Below are 25,382 nucleotides of genomic sequence, written 5' to 3'. Positions count from 1 at the left end.
AAAAGGGACCATCATTCGAGTGGGAGTTTTTGCCAAAATTTTTTTTCCGATTCCAACCAAATAATTCCAAAATCAATCCGGGCCATCCAATAGCCCAAAACGGATTTCTCTTTAAATTGATTTATGAAATCATTAAGAATCGAACCAATATTTTTTCCGAAATTGACCCGTGCTTTCTCGAGCCCAAAACGGAGTTTTTCTTAAAGATGAGTTTAGAAATCATAAAAGATAAAACCGGAAAACACCATTAGTAGAATTCTTCGAATTTAGACTTAAGGTCCGTAATGTGACATGTGATGTCAACAAAAGTATCTCCCAAGATAATCATGCATATATAATTCTTAGCCTTGATATATTATATGATTGCATGTGATGTGAATGCGGGAAACTAGTATGGCCATAGATTTATTTCTTTATTCTTGTTTTAAGCACGGATGGGTGCATGCTTTGTAATTAATTTTAATTTCAAGTTTATACGATCTGCGAATCGTTAGAGTCTTGTAATTAGAGTTTAGGGTCTATGAGTCCATTGAAGAAACTCGAGGATGAAATCCAAAGGCGAGTGGGAGAAATCAATGGAGGTTCAAAGATGGCGATCTAAGACGAACCAAAAGGCGAAACAAGAAGAAAACCAAGGGTGATTAGATCTTCTAGGTTAGGGGCCATACTAGGATCCATGTCTGCTTGATTTACTTTCTCGCGCGCATTTACTTACTTATTTACGCTTTATGTCGTGGATGTTAGTTAGGCTAAATAGTTCACTATAACAAACGCCAGACTAGCGTAAAAGTCCCCAAAAGTAATCTTGAGTAATCGCCTATCCAGATTAAGACACTCGTTGCGCCCTTGTTCGAGGAAGGTGGGTCGGCCTTCGCAGAGTACCTCCTCTACCTTGGGACAATGCGGGTAGGTCTATAGAAGAGGCCTACACGTCTAAATGGTTCTACTCAACGAGATCAGCAAGAGAGTCTTGGATACTCGAGGCAAAAGGATAGATTAGTCATTCATTAATGAAATCTATCAACCAAGAGTCATAAGGTATGATCAGTGAAGTAGTTCGCTCACCCGGAACGACGGAGTCAAAGGGTAGGGCCTTCGTCCGCTTTACTTTGAAGAACTGGGGTCTTGGAATCACTTATTCAATCGGGGACGATTTTATATTGAATAATGTGGGAAAACTAATGTTTTTCAAAAACGATAACGAGTTTTAAAACTTTGCCATTACTTTATGTAGTTTTAAAGATGACACAAGGAAACAAGTTCGACCTTGGAACATACCTAAGGAAGGTGTTAAACGAAAACATCCATGAAGGAAGGAATCGGGAAATACTTCAAATATTGGATGGAGAGTTTAAAAACAAGCTAAATGTCTCAGACTATCCAATTTTGGATTTTTTGACTGCTAAGGAAATAGAGCATCAAGAGGATGATCAAAAGAGGGCAGAACCAGAATCAATGACTTCTCGATTGTTATCAACCATGGAGGCTACTCTTAACGAGAAACCTCTGAACATGGAAGTCCCCTCCATCACTCCGAAAACTGAGGATTCAATCCGAAGCAAAGCGAGAGTGGAGAGGTTTGATACAACCAGTAAATTATTGCGTCTGCGCCTCGAGAAAGGAAAACCAGTAGGTCCTCATGTTCGGCAAATGATAGAACTCTTTGCTAAACTAGAAGAGCTGGGTTCTCCTGTTAGCCAATCGGCGGCTAATGACATGATCCTCTTTTCACTTCATGAAGGGTTCAATCTATTTAAGATGGAATATGCGATGAGGCAGAAGAAGAAACCCGCGTTAAAAGGAAAAGGCAAACGTATTGCTAAACCTCAAAACAAAGGTATTCAATCTACGTCAAGATGTTTCTACTGCAGTGGCATAGGCCACTGGAAAAGAAACTGCCCTAAGTTCTTGGAGGACAAAAAGAATGGAACAGTGGCTTCCAATTCAGGTATAAACAGTTAACTTATCAAATACTGAAAAATTCCCAAACCTTGGTATATGATACCTAAAATTGCCCTTTCATTGTGAATGTACAGGCGCAGCTGGGAACTGAGTATTTGGCTAAGGAAGACAAGATCCAAGAGGGAGCAGAAGCCTCGACTGCTAAGGATGCTGAAAGGGATCGAAGTCTACTTTAGGCACTATTCTAGATTAATCGTTTTCTAGTTTTTTAACATCATCTCTGTACTAAGTATTATGGAGAATCAATAAAGAACTTTATTTCTAAATTGCGATGTTAATAAGTGCTAAATTTAACAAACTATACCAAAAGATTCTAAAATTGGTCAAAAACCTATAAGATAGGTTCATCCCAATCGGAAAGGGATGAGGACAACAAGTCCACTATAACCAAAACATGAATCAAACTGACAAGAAAGAAAGCCTTGAGTCAAAAACAGAGATTGATCTTCAAACGTACTTCTAACCTATCCATATTTGGAGTGTCCAAAAGGATTAAGATGAAGAACACGAATCAAACTCTATCCTCCAAAATCCATTTAGTCTAGACATAGCTTCTCACAAAACTACCAAAATTCCGTCTAACAGCTAAGCTTGTAAAAGCATTACAAAAACTAGCTAATATCTGACGCAATTTCTTTTGAAAGAAATTTGGGCTTCTTCCACAACCAATCAAGAGAACAAAGTGTTTGTTGCTCATGATAGTATTCTTCTAATAATTAGCACACCTGGTCATCTGGGAGAAAAACACTAATTATTACAAGAATAAGTTGGAGAAAAGTACAAGTCGATTTAATTCGATCATGAGAAAAATCATGGAGGGTCATGAAGAACAATCATGAAACTTGTACAAGACGATTAAAGTCGACCAAGAGCAACAAACTACGGCTCCTCGGAAAAGGAAAGGTTAAAGACATGATCTTATAAACCCACCGCACAAAAGCGAATGTCATTCGCCGGAGAACTCTCAAAACAAGTGAAAGTGTCTCTAAAGGAATATCTTAAAGTAATTGAGAAAATTCCAAATTGTTGTTCAAAAGCCCTAAAAGGTCAAATCTCAAAGACACAGAAAATAAAGGTTATTTCTGAAGAGATAAAAGACCTGCGCAGAAACGGAAACTGACTCTAGATTTTGGCTAGAACCCAAAATCATCGTGGAATCCATATCTCGTCAAGACATGAAGCTTGATAATTTAAGTCAACAAAAGACCTAAATTGGTTTTTCAAAATAGAAAACTGAGAAGGATGGAAACATTCGTGTTTCCCGAAACGAGACAAGAAGAATAAAGATTCTTCCAATCAAGTTATGTCCACAAGCATGCTTCAGAAATCTATCGACGGATTAAAAGCACGCAAGAGTTAGAATCTTCGATTCAAAAGGCAATCAGAGAAATTTGATTCCTGGAGAATGAAGAAAATCTTGAATCACGAGTTTCAAGAAGGTAAGTGGGAGTAAACAAACCTTCCGGGTCCGTATGCAGAGTACATACAAAAGATTGAGTACGACATAAGGTGTTGTATAACAGTAACGAACTGACTCAATAAAGGACCACACACAAAAGGATAAAATGCCATTTTGGGCATCTGAAGATCTATAAGCATAGATCAAAAGGATGATAGGATTAGAGAGACTCAGTACGCTGAGATGCTTGAGATCCGAAACAGAAAAACTAAGACTCGGAAAGTCTAAAAGAATTTCGACCCAAAAACTCATGACAGAGGGCGTTGCAAAACTCGGAGTCTAAAAGACACCGATGAGCTAGCACGCATGAGAGAGACATTTATGTTCGAAAACATAAAGTCAATCATGTTGGACATGATTAGCATTTAAACATCCGAATTCGGATTGGAAAACCGAAACACTACTTAGTACATCCTAGAAGGCTAAAGGATGAAGTAGTACAAAGTTGAACATGTCATCGTAGCAAACTTCCAGACATGGAAGGAAAGTAGGCTAAAAGTGTTTTAAGCCGGGAACTGTTGCAAATACTACACAAAGAATTAAAGGCCTTAACTCTAGTAAAGATTACTAGATATTATCAAGGTTGAAGATAGTAATCTTCAAATTAATTGATAATAAACAAAGTTTAAAACCGACTACCACGGTAGTCAAACTAAACTGTCACCTAAGACATAGTATGAGATTCATACACAGTCTAAGGCATGAGGTGTAATTTTAAACCTCGACAAGTAAAACTGAGTGGGTAAAAGGAGTTTTACGGAAGAGGCTCAGATTTACAACTCTCGTTATCAGAAATAATAAGAATTATTTCACCAGTCGTCTAAACTTGGTTTAGTGTTTAAACGACAGTCCATCGATAATAAAATGTTCCGAATAGGTTTGTCAGATACGTGATCTGATGAATGAAACCCTATTAAGTGAACTTGGAATATTTATTATCAAAAATCCCTGGTCCAGGTCATTGCATGGACAACAATGACTCACGAAGACTAGCACGGGAGTCGATGGGTTAGCGCAGTTTCATGGGCTATAGGAATAGTATATTCTATTCGACTACGTGGGTGTATAAAAGGTTTATACACTGGATAACCCTCAAATGAGAAGTACATCATTCGTGATGAACGTCAATACTTCTCATAAAGACAATTGAAGAGATTCCTCAAAACATGAGTGCTCCACTCATCTTATGTAAGGAATGCCCGACTTTGGTTCCGTTAAACGCCGCGCCGTAAAAGGAGGTTATAAAGACGGATACTGGGAAGGACAGGATAGACATGAAGTTAAGTGGGAGCGCAAGAATGGATTGTGTCACCCTAATCACATTAGGTACAAAGTGTCTCAAGGCCACTTGATAAGTAGCAACTGAAAATGCGTGGCCGCGCTCAAACGGATTAAAAGTTAATCGTTTGTCTTTTACAGTTGTACTCGGATATCAAGAAAGTCTGAATGATGTGACGTATCAGATGGGATACTAAATTGACACGGGAATCGAGACATTGCACTTGTTCTAAGTCCAAGTGGGAGTCTGAAGGAGTTGAAGGAGATGTCCTTCGACCAAGGTGACAATGCGAACAATTTGTCGGATAGGACAATTGATGTGGAAGATCATCAAGTCCGATTGATTTAGGGATCATAGAGTTGTAGCTAGAGACCAACTACGATCGTCGAATTACGAAGTAATTCGCGGCTAACTTCGATCGGATCCTACAACGGGTTACACATAAGAGTGACAAATTGATCTAGGATATGACTAGTGGGAGTGAGATATAATCATGGGAGTGTCCCATAAACATATCTCATAGGCCTAAAAAGGAATTAGGCAAAGATAGTACAAAAGGGCCAAAAACAGGGTTTTTGGGCCTAGACCGGTTCGGGTACTTCTAGGACTCGGATTGGGCTGAATTTTGGAAGGTTAGTTGCTGATATAATAAACATTATATCTGCCAATTTTCGTGGTGTTTGGACACCTCCTCCTTAGGGAATTGAGAAAATACCAATAGTTGCTATTTTCGACTATTTCCCTAAATCTTATTCTAAAGGGTGTTTTAGGAAACCTAAAAGGAGGTGGATTCTTATTAGGGTTCTATATAAACACTCTTAGGGCAGAGAATAAGGTGTGGAATTTCTCTCTAAGCTTTCTTACTCTACCACATCAAGTAGAGAGGAGAAAGTGAGCTAATTCCCATTACTATCAATCTAGTCAAAGAAGAAGGTGTTCTTCTTTTCCAACCACCATTGGTGTGCTAGCTATACAACAAGGTGGGAGATCAAATTGATTGCTCGTGTCCCAAGTAGAGGAGCTACACTTGAAGCTCTTGGTCTTCTTCAATCAATTCAACTAGTTCGAGGGAAAAACGATTAAGGTAATCTACTATCTCCATTAGATTAATTACTAGTTTTGCATGTGATCCTGGGAATACTAGTGTAGACATTAGATGTCATATTTCCGCTATAAACACTAGTAGAAGGGTGTAAATCCCTACAGGATCACCCAAGACCAAAAGGCAGGGTGAAGACCTATTTCTCGAGCACACATTGACCCAGACTGAAGCTTTCTGTTGTTTTTTGTTTGTGTTTTCCCATTCGGGCAGTACATGACACAGTTGCGAAGCCTGGTAAGATGCATTTTTTCATTGATAAAAAACCCATCAAATATACTACGATCATGATATTTTGTGGTGGTATTGTTAAGATCTATAAAAATATGAATGTGCAGATTCATTCAAGGCAGTAAATGATGAGGAATGCCGATGTACCAGAGGTCATTCATGAGGAGAAAGCTAGGCATACATTTCACCGTGGATTTCCTGACTCTTCGACTCCAGAATAGTGCAAGGCACTAAAGACTGTGTTCCCACTAGGGCAGTTACTCAAATGACAGACATGGAGTTGGACGAATGAAAGGAAAGAACAATGTATGATGGTAACATCAAGGAATGGATGATCCTTATGTACCAAGCTCAAGCTCAATATGCATATGAAGAGGATAAAAATATGCATGGTGGTGCCAAGAGCGTCAAATGTCTCCGCTTCTGAATGTTTAACTCATGCTTTTCTCCATAAATGTTTCAGGTCGTAAATTTAACTCTGTAATGCATTCGAAAGAACTGTCCATGCCCCACGGGCGCGGGTTACACCCTCCTGTTTAAATAAAAGTGAAAATGGGTGTGCATGTAGAAAATGGGAGTGCATATAGAACTTCCATATTCCTCAAATTCCCCAAAGAAGATTCGGTGGTAACAACAATGACCAATCCCTAAGGAACAACTAAACTAGATTGTTCCAAAACTATATAAAATGAAAAAGATGATCTTCCAACAGAAAGAAATTAATAAATAAAAGCATTTATTTCTCCTCTGCCACCATTTCCCTTGAACTGTGAAAAACTTAAAAGAAGAAACCCCAATTCATAAAATCTCAATCTTGAATCATCATCTCCTTAAATGGTTTTTTTTCCAATTTCACATGATCTTTAACTTGTAATGGCTTCTTCATCTCCACCACCACCACATCAACATCTTCTTCAAAAAAAGAAAAACATCAATAGAGACTCATTAGCATTAACCCTTTTCTTATCATTACTACTTCTGTTTTTACTCATTTGTATCTTCTTCTTCAGCAAAAAAACTTCTCAACCCTCTCTTATACTCTATGAAGATAACCTAATTCCATCTCTAACCAATCTTACTCTCTTAACAAACCCAAACACACCTTCTTCATCACCACCACCACCACCTCTAGCTACAACAACAACAACAGAAACAAAACCCACTTTCTTTTCTGATTTAGAAACAAAACCCATTAATTTGATTTCTGATATTGGGACACAAAAGAATAATGATTTCTTAATGGGGGTTTCTGAGGAAATTAGTATGTTGAATAAATGTGATTTGTTTAAAGGGAAATGGGTAAGGGATGAAGAGTATCCGATCTATCAACCTGGTTCTTGTCCTTATGTAGATGAAGCCTTTAACTGTCAAGGAAATGGTAGACCTGATGCTGAATATCTGAAATGGAGATGGAAACCTGATGATTGTGATCTTCCCAGGTACATCAGTTTAGGAAAATTTTACTTTTGTGTCTTTTGGGTTCTTAATTCTAGATTCTTATTCTCTGTTTTTTATATTAGTTGTTATATAATAGTTTGATTTATACATTTATCATTTTTGTGGGTATGAAACCCCATCTAGAGTTCATAGCTAAGTTAGGATAATAGGGCACCATGGACTGAAACATTCTGAGTAAAGTTGAAATTTTGTAATGATGAAAGATGAGGAAAATGATAGCTCGAGCAATCTGACCACGCAAATCCGAGGGACATCCTTGATCTCGGTTGGAATGGTGAGAACTCTAATCAGTTATTCCGGAAAACCCGAATTTATTTGAGCTCTGTATATAGCTGTCAGCTCTTGTTAGCATTAATTGTAAAATGTGACCCGCGTCTTGATCTTGTTCGATGAATTATCTGACACTCATTAGCTTATTTATTATACATGCTTGCTAATAGCTAACTTCATCATTGTAATTTATTTGTATTTCGACAATTATAAGCAAAAAAAATCTAATCGAAGGTTTAAGAAGGAAAGTAGATTGTTGAAAACAAACTGCGGGTAGGTAGTCGAAAATGTATTCTTCAATAATAAGTATATCAAAGTAACAGAGATATTCCCCGACATAGATGAGTTCATGAGCCGAATGGATCGGCAAATAGTCCGCTTTTGATTGTTATCATGGATTATAAGTTCCACAAGTTGTTTCAAGATTGACGAGGGAAATATCAATCCTACAAGGTTGTCGATTCTATCTTGACCTATTTCTTCATTCAAGCAGGTTCTGGTAGATAATTGTCCAAACATCAGTATCAATTAGCTTGTACTTGATGTGTTTTCGTATTTGATCAGCTATATCAAGAATACGCATATATTTTCTACTCTTTTTTGATTATTAGGTTTAATGCAACAGACTTCTTGGAGAGACTGAGAGGTAAAAAATTAATGCTTGTTGGAGATTCTATGAACCGAAACCAGTTTGAATCGATCCTATGTCTCCTCCGAGAAGGTTTGCCAGACAAAAGCAAAATGTATGAGGTCCATGGTTATAAAATCACCAAAGAACGAGGATACTACATGTTCAAATTTGAGGTAATCTTAACTTCGCTGAACTCCCTATAATGAACAATGATTCTATACTTAACTCTAAGCTAGGAAATTTTCAAGTTTGGGATGTGTCTAGGAGTTAGACTTCTTTAACTTCTGAATCAGTTTTGATTAGATCTGGAAAATGTATAAGAGCAACATGGACAAAAATACGTATATCACTCTCTGACAGCTTTACGAGGTCTCGAATACGGGAAAGCCCAAAACAGGAGACAAGTTTTCTTGTCTTAGTTATTAGGCAATGGCAGCAATTTCCCACCTAGAATATAAGGGTTTTCTGCATTTTATCTGAAACTAATTTATCCAAATACTAGTTTTCTTTTGTCTTGTATTTTGTTTCTGTCTTAGTTATTTGAGAAAATGAGTGTTATCCTAGGATCAAAGACGAAATGGCACCCAAATTACTTACATATACAACAATAAATTAGTTTCATTGTCAATTCTTAATTCTCTTGTAATTGAGTTGTGTAGGATTTCAACTGCACGGTTGATTTTATACGTTCGCATTTCCTTGTTAAGGAAGGGATCCGTATAAATCCTCAAGGACATTCAAATCCAACTCTATCAATAGATGAAATTGACAGAACAGCTAGCAGATGGAAGTGGGCTGACATTCTAGTATTCAATACTGGCCATTGGTGGACTCATGGAAAGACTGCCAGAGGGTGTGTGATCTTCATATCTTGTTTAATTTCTATCTTGGTTTTATCTGAGTTGTCTTTACTTCTTATAATAACTTTTTATATTCCAAGGTTTGCTCTAAGCATTTTGAATGACCAAGTCTTGAATGAATATCATTTGACCAACAGGAAGAACTACTATCAAGAAGGTAATTTCATCTATCCAAAGTATGATGCTGTTGAAGCTTATAGAAGAGCCATGAGAACTTGGGGGAAGTGGATCGATCAAAACATACAAACATCTGAAAAGTTGGTTTTTTACCGCGGATACTCCTCTGCTCATTTCAGGTTAGGATTTCAAGTAGACCATTACGCCACTAGTCTGTCGTAACAGGAACAACTACTGTTTTTTCCTTGTAAAATGCATTTTGACTTTAAATAACCATATACACTTCTCCAAAGAAAATACTAAAATAAAATGGACCTAGTCTCAGATTCTTGCAGGTTTTCTGCCATCTTTTTAAAAGTTATTCTTCTTTTTACCGGTGTAACCGTTTTTATCTGCTTTTATTTTAACCGTAAAGTGATTTGAGCTTACTTTCTTCGATAATTTCAAAATCACTTCATAATGCCTTAAATATGTAGCTAAGCAATTTGAGATGCATCCACGAAATATGAACTGCCACAAGTGTATTCATGTTATAATTTTTTATCAGAGGTGGAGACTGGGACTCTGGTGGGACATGCAACGGTGAGAAGGACCCAATTTCAAGCGGGCCTTTCCTCGATAACTACCCCCTAAAAATGAAGATAATGGATGAAGTTATCCAAGAAATGCAGGTACCAGTATTACTTCTAAACATAACAAAGTTAACCAACTTCCGAAAGGACGGGCACCCATCAATTTACGGCAAGAACCAGGCAGCAGAGATAAATGTTTATCCAACAATACAAGACTGCAGTCACTGGTGTCTTCCTGGAGTCCCAGATGCATGGAATGAGCTCATATATGCGAGCCTCGTCTTTCGGCAAAGTGGTAAACTGATTCATCACTAAGAAGGTTCATTCATTCTAATCTCATTTTATTGGTTAAGAATGAAATCAAAATTCTCATATAAGAATGAGTGAGTTCGAAACATGAAATTAAATTTTGCCACTGAAATCTGTTTAAACCAGTAACAATTTTGATTCCATATAATGTTATATGTCATATTTAAACTCATAATATCAAGTATTAGTCAAATTATTATATGTTATTATTGGAATTTATAGCATTGACTCATGAACATGTCAACCTAGACTTAGAAACTTATGGTGTGTTTGGTTGCAGGGTTCCTAAGTAGGATTCCTATCAAAAGTGGGATTTGGTAGGATTCAAGATTCTTTATTCTATTTGGCTATAAAGATATCATCATAGAAAGTGATAACATTAATATCATCCGACATATCCAGAATTCCAAGCATGAGGTTCAATGGCAATCGTGAGTTCACATCAAGAAAATCCATGAAATCAAAAACCAGATAAATAGAGTGAAATTTAATTACATTAATAGGAAATTTAATACGCCAGTGGACAAGCTCGCAAAGCGGGCGAGGAAGAAGAACAAATCTGAATCTTGAAGTAGAATTCCATTCTTTTTAGTTCCTTTGTACTGTAATAACACTTTAATTTCTTAATGAGATTAGAACCTCTTAACAAAAAAAAGAATCCTAGGACTCTTCAATTCTAAAGATTCCTAATTCTAAAATTCTTATTGGACTAAAATCCCACCCTACCCCCTAGGATTTTGGATTAATAAAGGGTTATTTCCCTAATGGCCCCCTACTTTGTGACCAGCTTCCTGCCTAGCCCCTTACTTTACGAGAAATACCCATATGGCCCCCTTCCGTTATAACACCGTCACTCTCTCTCCTCCATCATGTTTTCTCTCTCTGCCAAGTCATGCCACATCATCTGTTACGCCGCCTCATCACCTTCTCCGGCGAGAGTCGCCGGCCGGCAAATTTCCGGTCGGCGACTTCAAACATAAAAAAAAAAAAATTTCTCTCTTCCTCTCTCTAAAAAAAAAAAATTATTTTTTTTTCTTTCTTCTCTCTCTCTCTAGAACTCAGTTCTAGAGAGAGAGAGGGGACCTTCAACAGAGCTGTTGAAGGTCCGGTCGGGACCTTCAACAGACTGTTGAAGGTTCAGTTCTAGAGAGAGAGAGAAGAAAGAAAAAAAAATATTTTTTTTTTTAGAGAGAGGAAGAGAGAAATTTTTTTTTTTTTTTATGTTTGAAGTCGCCGACCGGAAATTTGCCGGCCGGCGACTCTCGCCGGAGAAGGTGATGAGGTAGCGTAACAGATGATGTGGCATGACTTGGCAGAGAGAGAAAAAATGATGGAGGAGAGAGAGTGACGGTGTTATAACGGAAGGGGGCCATATGGGTATTTCTCGTAAAGTAGGGGGCTAGGCAGGAAGCTGGTCACAAAGTAGGGGGCCATTAGGGAAATAACCCATTAATAAATCTAGATTTCAAACTTAAAATCAACAAAAAAAATTTCCTTCTACAAAATAATTCTTTTTTTTCACGAATATCATTTTTTTCCTTAAAGAAATCGTTTTGTTTCAAAAACTGATTTTTCCGAAACTGTTTTTTTCGAATACAATTTTTTTTCCCGAAAACATATTTTTCCTTGAAGTTTTTTTTTTTACCAAAAAATCGCTTTTTTTCTCAAAATTATTCTTTCTCGGAAACCGTTTTTTAGATAACTGAAATTTCCTAAAAACATTTTTACTTCATGAAGACTGTTTTCCCCGAATTATGTTTTTTTTCAAGGAAAACTTGAAAAAACGGTTATCGAAAAAAAAAAGCTTTTCGTGGAAAAAAAAGGTATCATGAAATCTCGGTTACCGAAAAAAATTATTTAGGGAGAAATTTTTATTTGGGAAAAAAAAATTTCGAGAAAAAATCGGTTTTCGGGAATACAATTTTTTTTTTTTTTTTTTAAATTATTTACGAAAAAATTGAAAAAACGATTCTCGACAAAAAAAATTATGAAGAAAACGGAGGGTTCTCGAATGAAACGATATTTGAAAAAACGAGTTTCGAGAACAAGGTTTCTTCAATATTTTTCTAAAGAACCGTCTGAAAATACTCAAATAATAATAAATCATTGGATGCTTATTAGTTGTCAAACAAACCAAAAAAAATGTTACTTGGATTCATAATTCCGTCATCTAAACACACCATTAGTGTTCTTTTTTTCTAAGCTAGATCTAAAATCAAAGTTGAGGTTTGAATAGACTGGAGTCTGACTTGTCTAAATGGTTTATTTAGGTTGACTTTGAATTCAAATGAATCAGATTCAGCCAATGTGAAAAACTTAGGTTGATTATGAATTCAAATGAGCCAGACTCACCTAGATGTGAAAAACAACATACACAAGCTATGTCTTAGTTGTTGAACTTTTCTCTGTCGCATGGATAGTATCACTCCCAAAGAGCAACTCCAATGGGAGTCGGCTGAGGCCCAAAATTCGAATTTTGAGCCTCAGCCCACTACTTTTGAGGCTCAGCCCCCTTCAGTCGACCCAAAGGTTTGGGTCGATTGAAGGGGTCAAACATGATCATCGGGGTCAAACATAACCCCAACGGTCATGTTTGAAGCCAATCTGGTAGTTGGATTTGCTCCAACGGCCAGAAATGGGTTCAACCCCTGTAAATAGGAGTTAAACCCATTATTTTTTCTTTTTGTGAATAGGTCGGACATTGTTGAACCCATTCTCCCTCCTCATTTAACTCTCAATTCTCTCTAATTTCTTTCCATCTCTTCCATTCACCCTCAACTTTTTTCTCATTCTCTCTAATTTCTTTGTTCATATAATGGATCCCCGAGATGTTCAACAAATATCATCGACCAAAGTTTTATGGAATTATTGTCTCCTAATTTCCCGTCTGTTGAATCATGGAATGATGATACAAAATAAACATCACCAGACATTCCCTCCACATTTGATGAAACTTTTGATGATTCTTATGCGCAAGAAGACACGACTTCAATCGCGAAAGCTCCATGGGTACCGTATACACAAGATGAAGATACTTCACTTGTTCATTCTTTTTTGAAAATCAACATATGATGCGGTGACCGAAAATAGTAAAAAATGTAAAGTTTTTTGGCAAAAAATATGTGACGAATATAATACAAAGGCGGACCGAGAGTGTACATATAACATATAGGAGTTATAAATCTCAATTCCGTAAGATAATCTCTGAATGTCAAAGCTGTATTTCTATTTTGAGGCTAGTAAATAAAGTTCAAAAAACGGAAAAAACGACTATTATCAGGTAATTATTTAAACTTTTAATTCCTTTGTTTCTTTTTTTTTACTTCATAATGTAAGTTTAAAATAAATTTTGTTTCTTTCAGTTCTATAGAGCACTTGATACTTATAAAAAATCACAAAAGAAATGGCTTTAGATTCCAACACGTTTACAAAATTTTGATGACACACAGTTAGTGGATGTAAGAAATTCCAAGTGAGACAACATCTGGCAAAAGAGATTCTTCTTTTCCAACCGAGGAAAGACCAATTGGCCGTAAACAAGCCAGAGCAAATGCCGGTGTTAGAGAAAATTCTAAAAATTGTACTGCTAAGGACAAAGAAGTTAGTGGTTCTTCAAAAGCTCCAATTGAGGGATATTAGGAAGCGAGAAATGAAGAAGCACGTCGGGGAGCAATTGGAATGGATGAAGTTGTGGAATTATAACGGGAAAATGCGCGCGTACAATAGGAATCTCTACGGGTTTGACAAGAAGACTTGCGAACACAACAAGAATACAAGAATTACAAAATGCAATTTACAAGAAATCAATATGGTGTGAACTTAACTATGATTGATGCTAGGACTCTCGACGAAGACGGCACACAAATGCTTAAGGCAGTTTGAGATCCTTATATGGTCGGTCTTCCACGAGACCCACGAAACCCCATTTAGTTATCTTGAGCAACCATTGTTGTTTAGTCGTACTTATGTAGATTTAAATTTTTAACGAAGTAGGTGTAATCAATGTTATTTAATCTAATTGAAGTAAATTTAAATTCTTAACCAAATAGTTTTTTAGGCCTAAAAGACAGGTTAGGACTGGAGTAGATTTTTTAGGCTGAATTGAGGCTTAAACTTTTGGGTTGAAACAGTAATTTTTTAGGCCTATGACATGCTGGCATTGGAGTTTCTCTAACTTTTGCCATGTCTTTATTTAGTGAGTCTTAGGAATTTTATCACATCTTCTGACACAACAGGTTAGCCGTGTTTTGGCTCAAGTTTCTATTATCTCCACACTCCCACAACATTTTCCATTATCTCCACACTCCCACAACATTTTCTTTTTTTTTTTTGATGAGGCAACATTGAATTAATGAAAAACGAGCGTACAAAATACAAACAAAAGAAGGTACATAATTCCACACTTTTCGATCTTCATTTCTTCTTCTCCATTTTGCAAGCGCATCTGCTGGAGCATTACAGTCTCTAGGTACAAAGGTGAAGATGATGCCCTCGAATTTATCTATAAGAGATCTAACTTGTTGCTTAATCTTTAAGGATTGCCAGTGGAGTCCTACACTTTGACCATTGATGAACTTGACAAGAGCTTGATTATCACTTTCTATGTGAGCGTGAGTGATGTTCAATTGTAACGCCCATTGTATACTAGAAAGGATGGCTAGTCCTTCACATTCTTCCACGTTTTGGCACCGCACCGAGTCTGCTGCTGCTATAATGAAATTCGACTCTTCATCTCTAATGATACATCCTATTCCAGCCGGATCTGTAGCGTTGGTAAAAGAGGCGTCGACGTTCAACTTTAAGTATGGTGTCGATGGAGGTCTCCATATTTGTTGCTTAGTGTTTTTCCTGCATTTGTTAGTGGGAACAGTCTCAATCTTGAGAGGAGTGATAGACGCATTATTAATTCTGTCGATTATTTGTCGCGGGTTTTGTTTGTTCGTGTTAAAGCAGTTTTCACATCGAGCTTTCCATATGAACCAAAGGATCTTGGCATATTGATTGGTTATATCCTCATTTAGTTTTCTCCATTGTTTAATCCATTGATTAGTAGAGCTAATCTGATCTGTTCTCACCTGAAAATGAAACCATATTGCTTTTGCAAACGTGCAATGAAGCATCACATGATCTAAAGTTTCGTTTTCATCACAGTTAATACAAGAGAATTGGTCTCCAATGAAATTGCCAATTTTAGCTTTTACAGGTAAGCTATTGGTACAACACTTCCATAGAAATAGTTTCACTCGCGGGATAGTATTCATGTTCCAAATAAAGAGCCAGTCGGTTTGATCTTGCATATTGTCAGAGCCGTGGCTGAGGGGGGGCGAGCGGGGCATCCGCCCGGGGCCCCCACCTCAGCGGGGCCCATTTATTCTCAAGGTCTTTTTTATTATATATTGATAACAGCATATATTATAACATAAACACCTAGTTAGCTCTACTAGTACTAGTCATGGGCTTCCAAGGAAATCACCCAGGTTCTAGTCCCATTGTCTTCAACTTTCCTTGGTTTCTTTCCTTTTTTATTTAATCGAGAGTTCAATTGCTAAATGGGCCTCTCTTTTTGCTCAATTATACTTTTACTTATAATGTTATCATTTTTTGAGGTTTTAAAAAAAATATATAAATCTAGGTGTTTTTTTTTAAATCCAACAATATATAAATACATATGAGATAATCATAATGTAAAAGCTAACATATTCAAAAAATTCTACGAAAAAATTATTAGTTTTTTATCATTTTGTTCGTAATTTTTTTATTGTAAAAAAGATCGAAAATCAAATTTCGCCCAGGGTCCTCAAATTGTCAGCCACGGCTCTGCATATTGTCTGTGCTTCCTGTTCTTAAATAGTTATACATAGATTTTATGGAAAAAGTACCTGATTTAGTTAACGTCCACATCGGTTTATCCTCTTGATTATTTTGGATGTTGATGCTCAGGATAGATCTGCATATCTCATTATTAAAGCATTGTTGTAAAATCTGAAAATTCCAACTGTTATTAGTAATAAGTTGTGAAACCCATTTAAGGTTAGACCCAGTTTGGTTAGTTATGGGAGGGGGGTGGTTCGGGATCCAAAAATCCTGCCAAATGTTTATGTTAACTCCTGTATTGATGTCCCAGAAAATAAGACCTTCCATTTGTGAATATTGCTTAGTAATAGATTTCCAGGGCCAAGAATGCCCACAACATTTTCTTCATAATTCACAACCGAACCTTGTCTATTTCAATTTTGTCATGCAAAAATTTGAATTAGTAAAAATTTGCCTTTTATTCATCTATTTTTGGGGGCTTTAGCTGTCTGAGTCTAAATAATATTCAAAAGAAGTAAAATAACAATTTTTCACAGTTATTCAGGTCAAAAATGTCAATAAAAACTAAAGTAGTTTTTGTATCTTTTCTCTTTTCTCTTTAAATTATAAGTATATATAACTTTTTCATTAGATATCGGATATATATATATTCAAAAAGGATTTTCCATGACCTTTATAACAAGATCCACTTTTATTTCTTTTTCTCAAAAAACCCTAGAAAAACGGTGGTAGATCCATTTTTTGCAAACTGGATTTATAAATATCACGAACTCGGTTCGCACATGCAAATTGAATTTAGAAATATTGCGAATTTGGTTTGCAGATGCAAAATAGGTTTGCACATATCGTAAACTCGTCTAACATATGCAAACTGGGTTTGCAAATATCGCGAACCCAATTTGTTGACGCAAACTAGATTTGCAACACTTGAAACCCCAGTTTGTAGATGCAAACTGGGTTTGCAAATCTCAGAAACTAAATTTTCAGATGCGAACTTGTTTATTTCGATATCTTTCATTGTTTGAAGATCAATTCTGTTTTTCTTTCTTCTTGTATTTCCTCGTAGTCTTGTTCATTGGAGATCTAAAATTGAAATGAACCATATTTGAAGAACAACTTGTTTCCGGTGAAGCTTAAATCTATCGCATCATCATGAAAGGGACAGTGAGAGAGAGTGATAAAAATCTTCCAAAAACCACACATTTGGGGTAAAAGAAACAACTTCAATTTTGTTTATTCATATGGTGAAAAAAATCAGTAAACAATCTTCCAAACCCGGTTTATTTCATGATTTGGTGTTTTTTTCTTTTTTTTGTTGGAAACTCGGTTGCAGATCGTGCAACCTCGATTTGTAGATCGTGCAAACTCGATTGGCAGATCGTGCAAACTCGATTTTGGAGGAGATGCCCTACGATTAATTTATCGAATAGGAAAAATAATGAGTATCATCAAGTTTGATCAATTTATGATCGTAATGATTAGCTTGAAACTAACTACGATCTGCGCTTCATTCTGATTACCCGCGACTAACGACGATCAGATTCACAATGGGTTATACAAGAGCGTCTCAGGTTCCTATATAGGTCTCGGTCTAGGACCGAGACCCTGGACACGTCCAGACGCATCTAGGATGCGTCTGGAACGAGTCCTATGCCATCTCGGCCTTAGTAACCGAGATGGCCCGAATCGTCCCATGCTAGGACGCGTCCAAGACACGTCTGGAACGCGTCTAGCATGTCCCAACCGAGAGGATCTTGGCGTCCGTAACTAAAGTCCGGACCTTTGACTAGCCTTGACCAAGACTAGTCAAAGGATTTTTTACCAAGTTTGACTTGTGACTTTTCGAATTTGACTTGAGCCCATTGGGCCTTGACTCGATAGGGAATTTTTCTTACCTTTTCTTCCGATTCCAAAACATAATTTTTCCGACATTGACCCGGGCCATCAGAAGGCCCAAACGGAGTTTTTCCTTGAATCGATTTTAGAAATCATTAAGGAAGACACATAACGTGCCATTAGTTCATATTTTACGAAAATAAACTTAAAAGCCCGTTAGACATAGAGATGTACAATTTCCCACAAATAGCAAACCTAGAAACGAATCTAGGATAAATACTTTATTTTATGAGTATCATATTTTGTATGTATGTATATGTGAATGCGTAAAATAGTATTGCCTTTAGATAAGTAATCGATTCTTGTTTCTAAGCACAAGTGAGTATGTGCCCGAATAATACTTAGAGTATAGGATCATAGGATCCATTGATGAACAGAACGATGAGATCATGGTTCAAGTGGGAGTAATCAATGGAAGTTCAAGGACGTAAATCCAAACGAACCATAGGCGAATAAGAGGTAACGTTAAAGATTAGATCTTTTAGGGGCTATACTATGAACTAATTAATTCCTTATGCAAACTCACATAAACTTTACGTAATAAGTCATGAATGGTTATGATAGAGTTCACTGTAACACATACTTGATAAATTACGTAAAAGTCCCCAAAAATAATTTTGAGTAAAGCCTACCCAGATTAAGACACCTGCTGAGCCCTTGTTTATCGATGGTGGGTCTGCCTCCGCAGGGTGCCATCTTTAACCTCGGGACAGTACGGGTCGACCTATGAAGAGGTCTAAATGGTTATTCTCAACGAGTCAGCAAAAGGGTTTTGAATTTCGAGGCAAATGATGAATTGAACACATCAACGTGTTATTCATCAACCAAGAGGCATAGGAGTATGACCAGTAAAGAGTTACTCACCCAGGGTGGTGGGGTTAAGGGCAGTGCCCTAGTACGCTTAACCTCAAAGAAATGGGGTCTTGGAATCGCATTATTCAACCAGGGACGGTTTTCATTGAATAATGTGGCAAAAACTTTTTACTATGATAATAAATTTTAGGATTTTGCTTTTTCTTTTAATGTAGAGTATATATGACTATTAGAAAATAGTTTTCCCACCTTCGTTCATTGCTTAAGAAGGAATTAAACGAAAGTTTTCCTTGATTGGATTAGAATTCGAGAAACTCTCTCGAATTTAAAACAAAGAAAACATCCGAGAATATCTCATTCCTAATGTTCGCTACTACTAGTAAAGATAGCTGAAAAGAACATTGAGGAACGTTGAATTTAAGAAGCAAGTTCTTATGATTCAGCAACCAAAGGAATATAAAAAGAGTTCTTATGATTCAGCAACCAAAGGAATATAAAAAGAGTTCTTATGATTCGTGGGGACAAAGGGTCCGAGTTTTAAAAGAAATGGCCAAGCAATTACAGGAAACTACCCTAAGTACCTTGAAGACAAAGAAACGGCATTGAGATTTCTGGTTCTTGTATCTCTGTCAACAAAGTTAGTTTGGCAAGTATAGTAGACTCCCTTCATCAGGTGTTTAAGACCGGATGTGCAGCTCAGTAGACATACTTGACTAAAAGAAGAAAAGGTCCAAGAGGGAGCAGAAGAAAGTAATTGCTAAGGATGCTGAATTGGATCAAAGTCTTCTTTTAGACACTGATCTAGCTTAGAACTTAATAAGTGTTATTATGTTCTTTTAGAAACATCAAATGTTTTAAACCAGTGTTAAATTAACAAAGTCGGTTCTAGGAGAACTGAAACGTTAGCAATGATAAGGCTACGATCAAAGGATTCAAACCGGTCAACTCTGGTTTTGTCATTGCGTCAAATTGACATAAGACACATGAGGAAGATCCAATAGTATGGACTTCTAAAGTCTAATGATTCAGAATCATACGAGACATGTGAATTTTTGTCAATAGGACTATTTGACAAAGTCACCTTTTAGAAAGGAAGATATGTCTAGTGAACTAAGAGTCTTCATACATACGGATGTATGTAAAACTATTAATACACTAACTAGAATTAACCAGAATCCACTTAAGCGAAAATATAAGTCATTCGATTGGATCGAGATGATGAATATTTGAGTCAAGAATTTGATAACCATCAAAGAAGTTGAGAAATAGTTTCTCACCTTTCTCCAACAAACACATCATATGGGTGATGAGTCCAGTGACGAGTAATCGAACATGTTAGACATAAGTCGATTAATGATGGGTATAGGCCAATCTTCCAAACACTTTCGGGGATATATTCTCAAACACAGTCGTTCTTCCTACCTAACCACATTCCGTCTAAAAGCTGAAAGACAAAGTATTTCTTTATGAATAAAGAAATATAGGGGATTTTTCTACAGCCCATTAGAGAACAAAGTGTTTGTTGCTCGTGATGTGTCTTCCTTGAAATAATGGTTATTTTCAAGAAGACAAGTGGGAGAAATTTAGGATATCGAAGAAATTCGATAAGAGCAACAAACTTACAATGGTATTACAAACCAACGGTGGTATACGAATATCAAAAATTGCGGTTCCTATCTATTCTAGCCGATAGATATGGAAATAGAGGTAGAGATATTAGATCTCGGAGATCCTTCCGCATAAGTCGAATTAGATTGGCAAGAGAGCCCTGAAGGAGTTAAGAGCGTCTCAAAGTTGTTAAAACCCCTCGTAGGCCTTGAAGGCTTATAGATCTGTCTCACAGGACTAAATCCTATTAAAGAAGAGATGAGCTACCTACACAAAAGCTATGACGGAATCACTCCGAAATATGGCTTGGACTCATAAGATCAGAATGGAATCCACGTCTGAAATCAAGTTTGGAACTTGATCTATTTTCTTAAAGGAATAATTCTTAATAAGTACAAATAGATTTTTTAAAGAGTTTGAAAAACAGACAAGGATGGAAACATTAGTGTTTCCTAAAGCTAAACTTGAAAAGAAGGTCAAAGAGTTCTTGGTTTAGACCATGAAAAGACCATCTCTCAAGTCACAATGCTTAAGACCATACTGATCAATCACTAGCAAAAGAATGTGTACATGACACATTCTATAAACTGGTGACAATTGCAAGCTTCAGAAATCTATCGAAGGATTGAAGCATGCAAGTAGGGGTAGGAATCTTCGATTCTGCAAAGTAATCAAAAGTTAGTTTCTTTGAGAATGAAGAGAAATCTTGAATTCAGAAAGTTCAAGAAGGTTAGTGGGAGTGACCCAGTTTTCTTTAGTCCAGTATGTAGATGGCATACTAGAAGTTGAGATCAACATACGAATGTTGAAAATAGTTTATAGCAGGCTCAATAAAAGGACCACACACATAGGTGAAATGCTTTTTGGGCATGAAAGATGTATAGGAATAGATCGAGAAGATGATAAGACTTATTCAAGAAAAGTCTTGAAAAGTCTAATGTGAAAGACTCAAAAGAGTAATTCTACCCAAGTCTCGTGAAACATAACTTGGCAAGATTTAGAATTCGAGATATTTTGATGAACAAGCATGCATGAGAAAAGATGGTTATGCTGAAAGCATAAGATTGGTCATGTTAGACATGATTAGCGTTCACCTTGACGTCTTAAACACTTGGAGTATTTATGGTCATCACCAATCAAATCTAGATAGCTGATCTGGATAGCAATTGAGAAATATCATAAAGTACTTGAAAAGACTTATGATAGATTTTCAGTACAATGCAAGGAAATAAAACAAAACGGTCATATGTTGCAAACTTCCAGAACGAGCTGACAATCTTAACTTGGAAGAACAGTAAGCTGGAAAGGTTCCATAAAGAGACTGTTGCAAACTCTACGGATAAAAGAAAACAGTTAAAGCTTTAGAAGTTTTAATTTAGTATTGGAGGACTAGGTTTATCGGGATGATAACCAGCAAAATCAAAATAGATAAGGTCTATTAACTAAACTGTCACCTTAGACTAAGTATAGAAGTCATACTACAGTCATAGGCATTGAGCTTTTCTGAAAAACTCAAACATGTAAAATTGAGGGTGTGAGGAGTTACACGTGAAGGCTCAATATTTACAAACTCTTATTATCAGAAATACTTTAATTATTTTGTTATTAAATCGCGGTTTAGTATTTAACAGTCCAAAGTAATGAAGCATTCCAAGTAGGTTTATCAGATACGAGATCTGATAAATGAAACCCTACTAAGTGAATTTGGAATATATTCATTATTAAGTCTCTAGTCCAGGTCATTGCATGGACAACAATGACTTATGAAGACTAGCATGTGAGATTGACTGATAGCGCAGTCTCATGGGCTATACGAATTACGAATTCGAGTCAATTACATGGGTGTATGGTTTGTAATATACACTGGATAACCCAACATGAGATTTCTTCAATGAGTAATGAAATACGTCATGAACTCTCATAGGCAATATTGGAGAGATTCCTTAAACATGAGTTCTCCACTCATCTTATGTAAGGAATGTCAAACTTTGGTACCGGCAAACGCCGCGCCGTAAAAGGAGGTTATAAAAGCGGATTACCGAGAATGACACAATAGACATGAAGTTAAGTGGGAGTACAAGACTGGATTATGTCCTCCTAACTAGGTTAGTAATAGGCCTAAAAAAGGTCTATTCCCCAAGTGTAGGGGTCAAGTTATAGTATTTAAAATAAGATCGAGTATCGTTCCAAAGGACAAGCTATTTTTCCTAAATCTCGAATTAAAAACCCCCTTCGAATTTTTGGTTTGATTTAGAAACTACTTAAAGAAAGAAAACAATACTAATAGACTAATAAGAATGAAATCAAGGTGAAAAAAAGAATCTAGGGATTTCGATTTCACCACATAAATGGACTACTTAAGACAAGCATTCAATCAACAAATCACTTTTTGTTTATAACTCAAAACCTAGCTTAATGAACTAATTAGGTTTCGGATAATATTCTTTAATAACACAATTCAAAATCAAGAATATTTGATTGACTATCATATAAAACTAAATTCCTACACTATCATTCATTATCTAAAAGGCATATCTCATCTAATAATTCAATAAAAGCATGAAATATCTAATTATAATGCATGAATGATAATAAGGTTATAGAATCAACATGAAATGACAATCAATAGGCATTGAAGCTCAATATAAGGATTCATTGATTTATAACATATCTCAAAATAAGCCCAAATATGGGTTTCCTCTACACCCTAGATACAAATTTAGCTACTCATGGAATTTAAAGTAATATTCATTGAATTTATAAAGTAAATGGAATTACAAAAGATTAATGGAAAGAAATCACCAAGAATGTTCAAAATCCATATTCCCATGTATCTCCATTTTGATGTCCAATATTAGCTCCAAATGTCTCAAGAATATTACCCAAAACTCCAAATAATAGCTTATTAGAAGATAAAAGAAGAGAAATTTAAAAGAGAGATAGAAGAAGAAGAGATTTTAGAGAAGAAGGTATGGAGAAATTAGAAGGTTAGAAGAAGAAATTAGAAGTAGAAAGAAAATGTAGAGAAGAGATGAAGGTGGTAGAGAAAGTAGAAGAAAAGAATGGGGGGCTAGGGTTTTTAGTTTAGAAGAGGTAGAGAGAAAAGGAGGCTAAAAGAGGAGAGAGAGGCTAAGAGGGGAGAGCTTTGGTTGGTTCTCTAAAAGTCTTTATATAGAGTTAGGGTTTGATGGGGGTTAAAGTGGTAAAAAGTGGAAAACTGAGGGCTACTTTTGGAATTTTTAGGGGTTTAAAATATAAAACCCTAAAAATACACAAGTGTAGTGGCGGCTAGGGTTTCTGGTTGGAATTTCGGATGCTAGGGTGTAGCCGATTCACCATATTATAATGCGCCACAAACATAAGCCGTCGGATGAGGGCTGCACGGATGTGGAGGGTCGCTAGAAAGCCACGCGTCCTGGAGCACGAATCTAGCTGCTTCGGGCAACACGGAATAAGAATAAAGGAGCAGAAGCTCAGCAGCCATCGGATTTTGAAAACGCGGAACCCAACGGTCAAGATTAAAACGTTTGAACGGGACCACCAAGTTAAGTTGTTGCGCGCTCCACCAGATCAGGCCTATAGGGTCCACTTCGCTGCTTAGCGGAAACACGGGACTTGGATGCAACAGCCTCTAGGATGCGACATGTGTCTGTTGGGATACCGCGCGCCAGAACAGTACCCGACATTGTCCCGCTAGTCAACATCTTTTGACTGAACTTTGACCTTGGTTTATTCCTTCGTCCGAACTCCGATTTGACTTCCGTTTTCTCCTACGGACTCGTCTCGACCTCTACTTTTCACCCATGCACTGAACTTGGTCAAATTACCAAAATACCCTCGACTCTAAATGACCAAAATACCCTTTGTATCATTTTCTAACCGGTTTCACACCTAACTCTGCAAGACACTTAATCAAGAAAATCAACCATTTTATTATAATAAAGACTCGAAACGAACTAACTCGACTAATTTAAACGACTCCGATGGGACATTTTCATGACCAATCAAACATCCCCAAACTTAAATTTTGCTAATCCTTGAGCAAAACAAAATAAAAGAAAAACCTAACTCACTTTCGGAGGAATCCCGGTTGGATTTAGCGTATTCAACAAGCCGTTAAACCCCTAGGTTGTCCTAGTGGACGAGTTTTGTCTCGTGAGGGTTTTCGGAGAATATACCCTCTAAATGGAATGCGGAAGCTCACTTACTCTTCTCACCCACTCTACCCTCTAATAATGCTTCCTAAAGGTCAACGGATACAAGTGATGAGATCCCGAGAATGTCGACGCCTTCAATGTTAGAGAAGTTCCAGCAACTTCCATACTTAGCTTTTTGCTTCGAACACTTATTTTACACAACAAACTAAAGATCACATGAACTTTTTTACACAAACTTTCTTCATTAATATTTTTTTTTTTGAACACAACTACAAACAATGCAATACCAACACTAGTATTCTCAACAATCAACTATTCCATATTTCCCACTTTGCTTTCACATTCTTCTTTCTTTACTTTTCATGCCTTCATTCTCGGGATTCATATGATGAATGGATGGTGGAGTATCCGTCTTCCTAAAGTTGACACTATTATCGGGCTTCATGGACTACAAGAGTAAGGTTTATTCGTTATCCTGATGTCACTCCTAGTGGCTATGGAAGTTGAGCACACGAGATCAAATGAGCTCTTTTTACAAAGTTGCGAGGTTGAGTAGCTCTTCACTCTACTCAGAGTCAGCGCAGAAGAGTACACTCAAAGGTAATAGAAAGGCTCAGAAATCTCACAAGGGTTAAGTCTCCACTAATGATTAATCTAGTTCACTCAGAACCGTCTACCCTTCACTTTCATAATACTCACATGGCTAGCACACAGACGACCTCAAGACTCGAAATTCATGAAGAAACCTTTAACAACCGGATAGTACGATCAACTCGACTCTATAACTATTAACAAGCCAAAAACAACCATTAGACTCACATTTTCGGTCAAAATTGAAAAATTCTGA

The 25,382-nt window shown here is 36.7% G+C and overlaps 2 protein-coding genes across 4 annotated transcripts in view; both read left to right on the top strand.

Moving 5' to 3' along the window:
- Positions 1 to 25,382, top strand: part of LOC147531596 (uncharacterized) — an 88,281-nt gene that overhangs the window by 23,929 nt on the left and 38,970 nt on the right. The gene's annotated exons all lie outside the window — the stretch shown is intronic.
- Positions 6,716 to 10,440, top strand: LOC147531598 (protein trichome birefringence-like 5). 2 transcript variants are annotated; one of them, XM_086650605.1, is made up of 5 exons: positions 6,716 to 7,469; positions 8,370 to 8,562; positions 9,049 to 9,242; positions 9,387 to 9,545; positions 9,914 to 10,440. In XM_086650605.1, exons 1-5 carry the CDS (start codon positions 6,904 to 6,906, stop codon positions 10,251 to 10,253), a joined length of 1,452 nt encoding a protein of 483 aa, XP_086506731.1. In that variant the 5' UTR covers positions 6,716 to 6,903; the 3' UTR covers positions 10,254 to 10,440. The 2 variants fall into 2 exon arrangements, with proteins under 2 accessions (XP_086506731.1, XP_086506732.1); XM_086650606.1 differs by having other exon boundaries at positions 6,742 to 7,469; positions 8,384 to 8,562.

Source organism: Eschscholzia californica, unplaced genomic scaffold (genome assembly GCF_041429995.1).
Source record: "Eschscholzia californica isolate CP2 unplaced genomic scaffold, dmEscCali1.0.p SCAF_6, whole genome shotgun sequence".
Lineage (NCBI taxonomy): Eukaryota > Viridiplantae > Streptophyta > Magnoliopsida > Ranunculales > Papaveraceae > Eschscholzia > Eschscholzia californica.
Note: the sequence above shows the minus strand (reverse complement) of the source record. Positions and strands in the feature narration are given on the sequence as shown.

Excerpts from the sequence above, each read along its gene's own strand:
- LOC147531598 (XM_086650605.1), top strand. The coding sequence starts at position 6,904 with ATGGCTTCTTCATCTCCACCACCACCACATCAACATCTTCTTCAAAAA. Across the intron at positions 8,563-9,048 it reads ACTACATGTTCAAATTTGAG|GATTTCAACTGCACGGTTGA; the intron begins GTAATCTTAACT and ends TGAGTTGTGTAG. Across the intron at positions 9,243-9,386 it reads CATGGAAAGACTGCCAGAGG|GAAGAACTACTATCAAGAAG; the intron begins GTGTGTGATCTT and ends TTTGACCAACAG.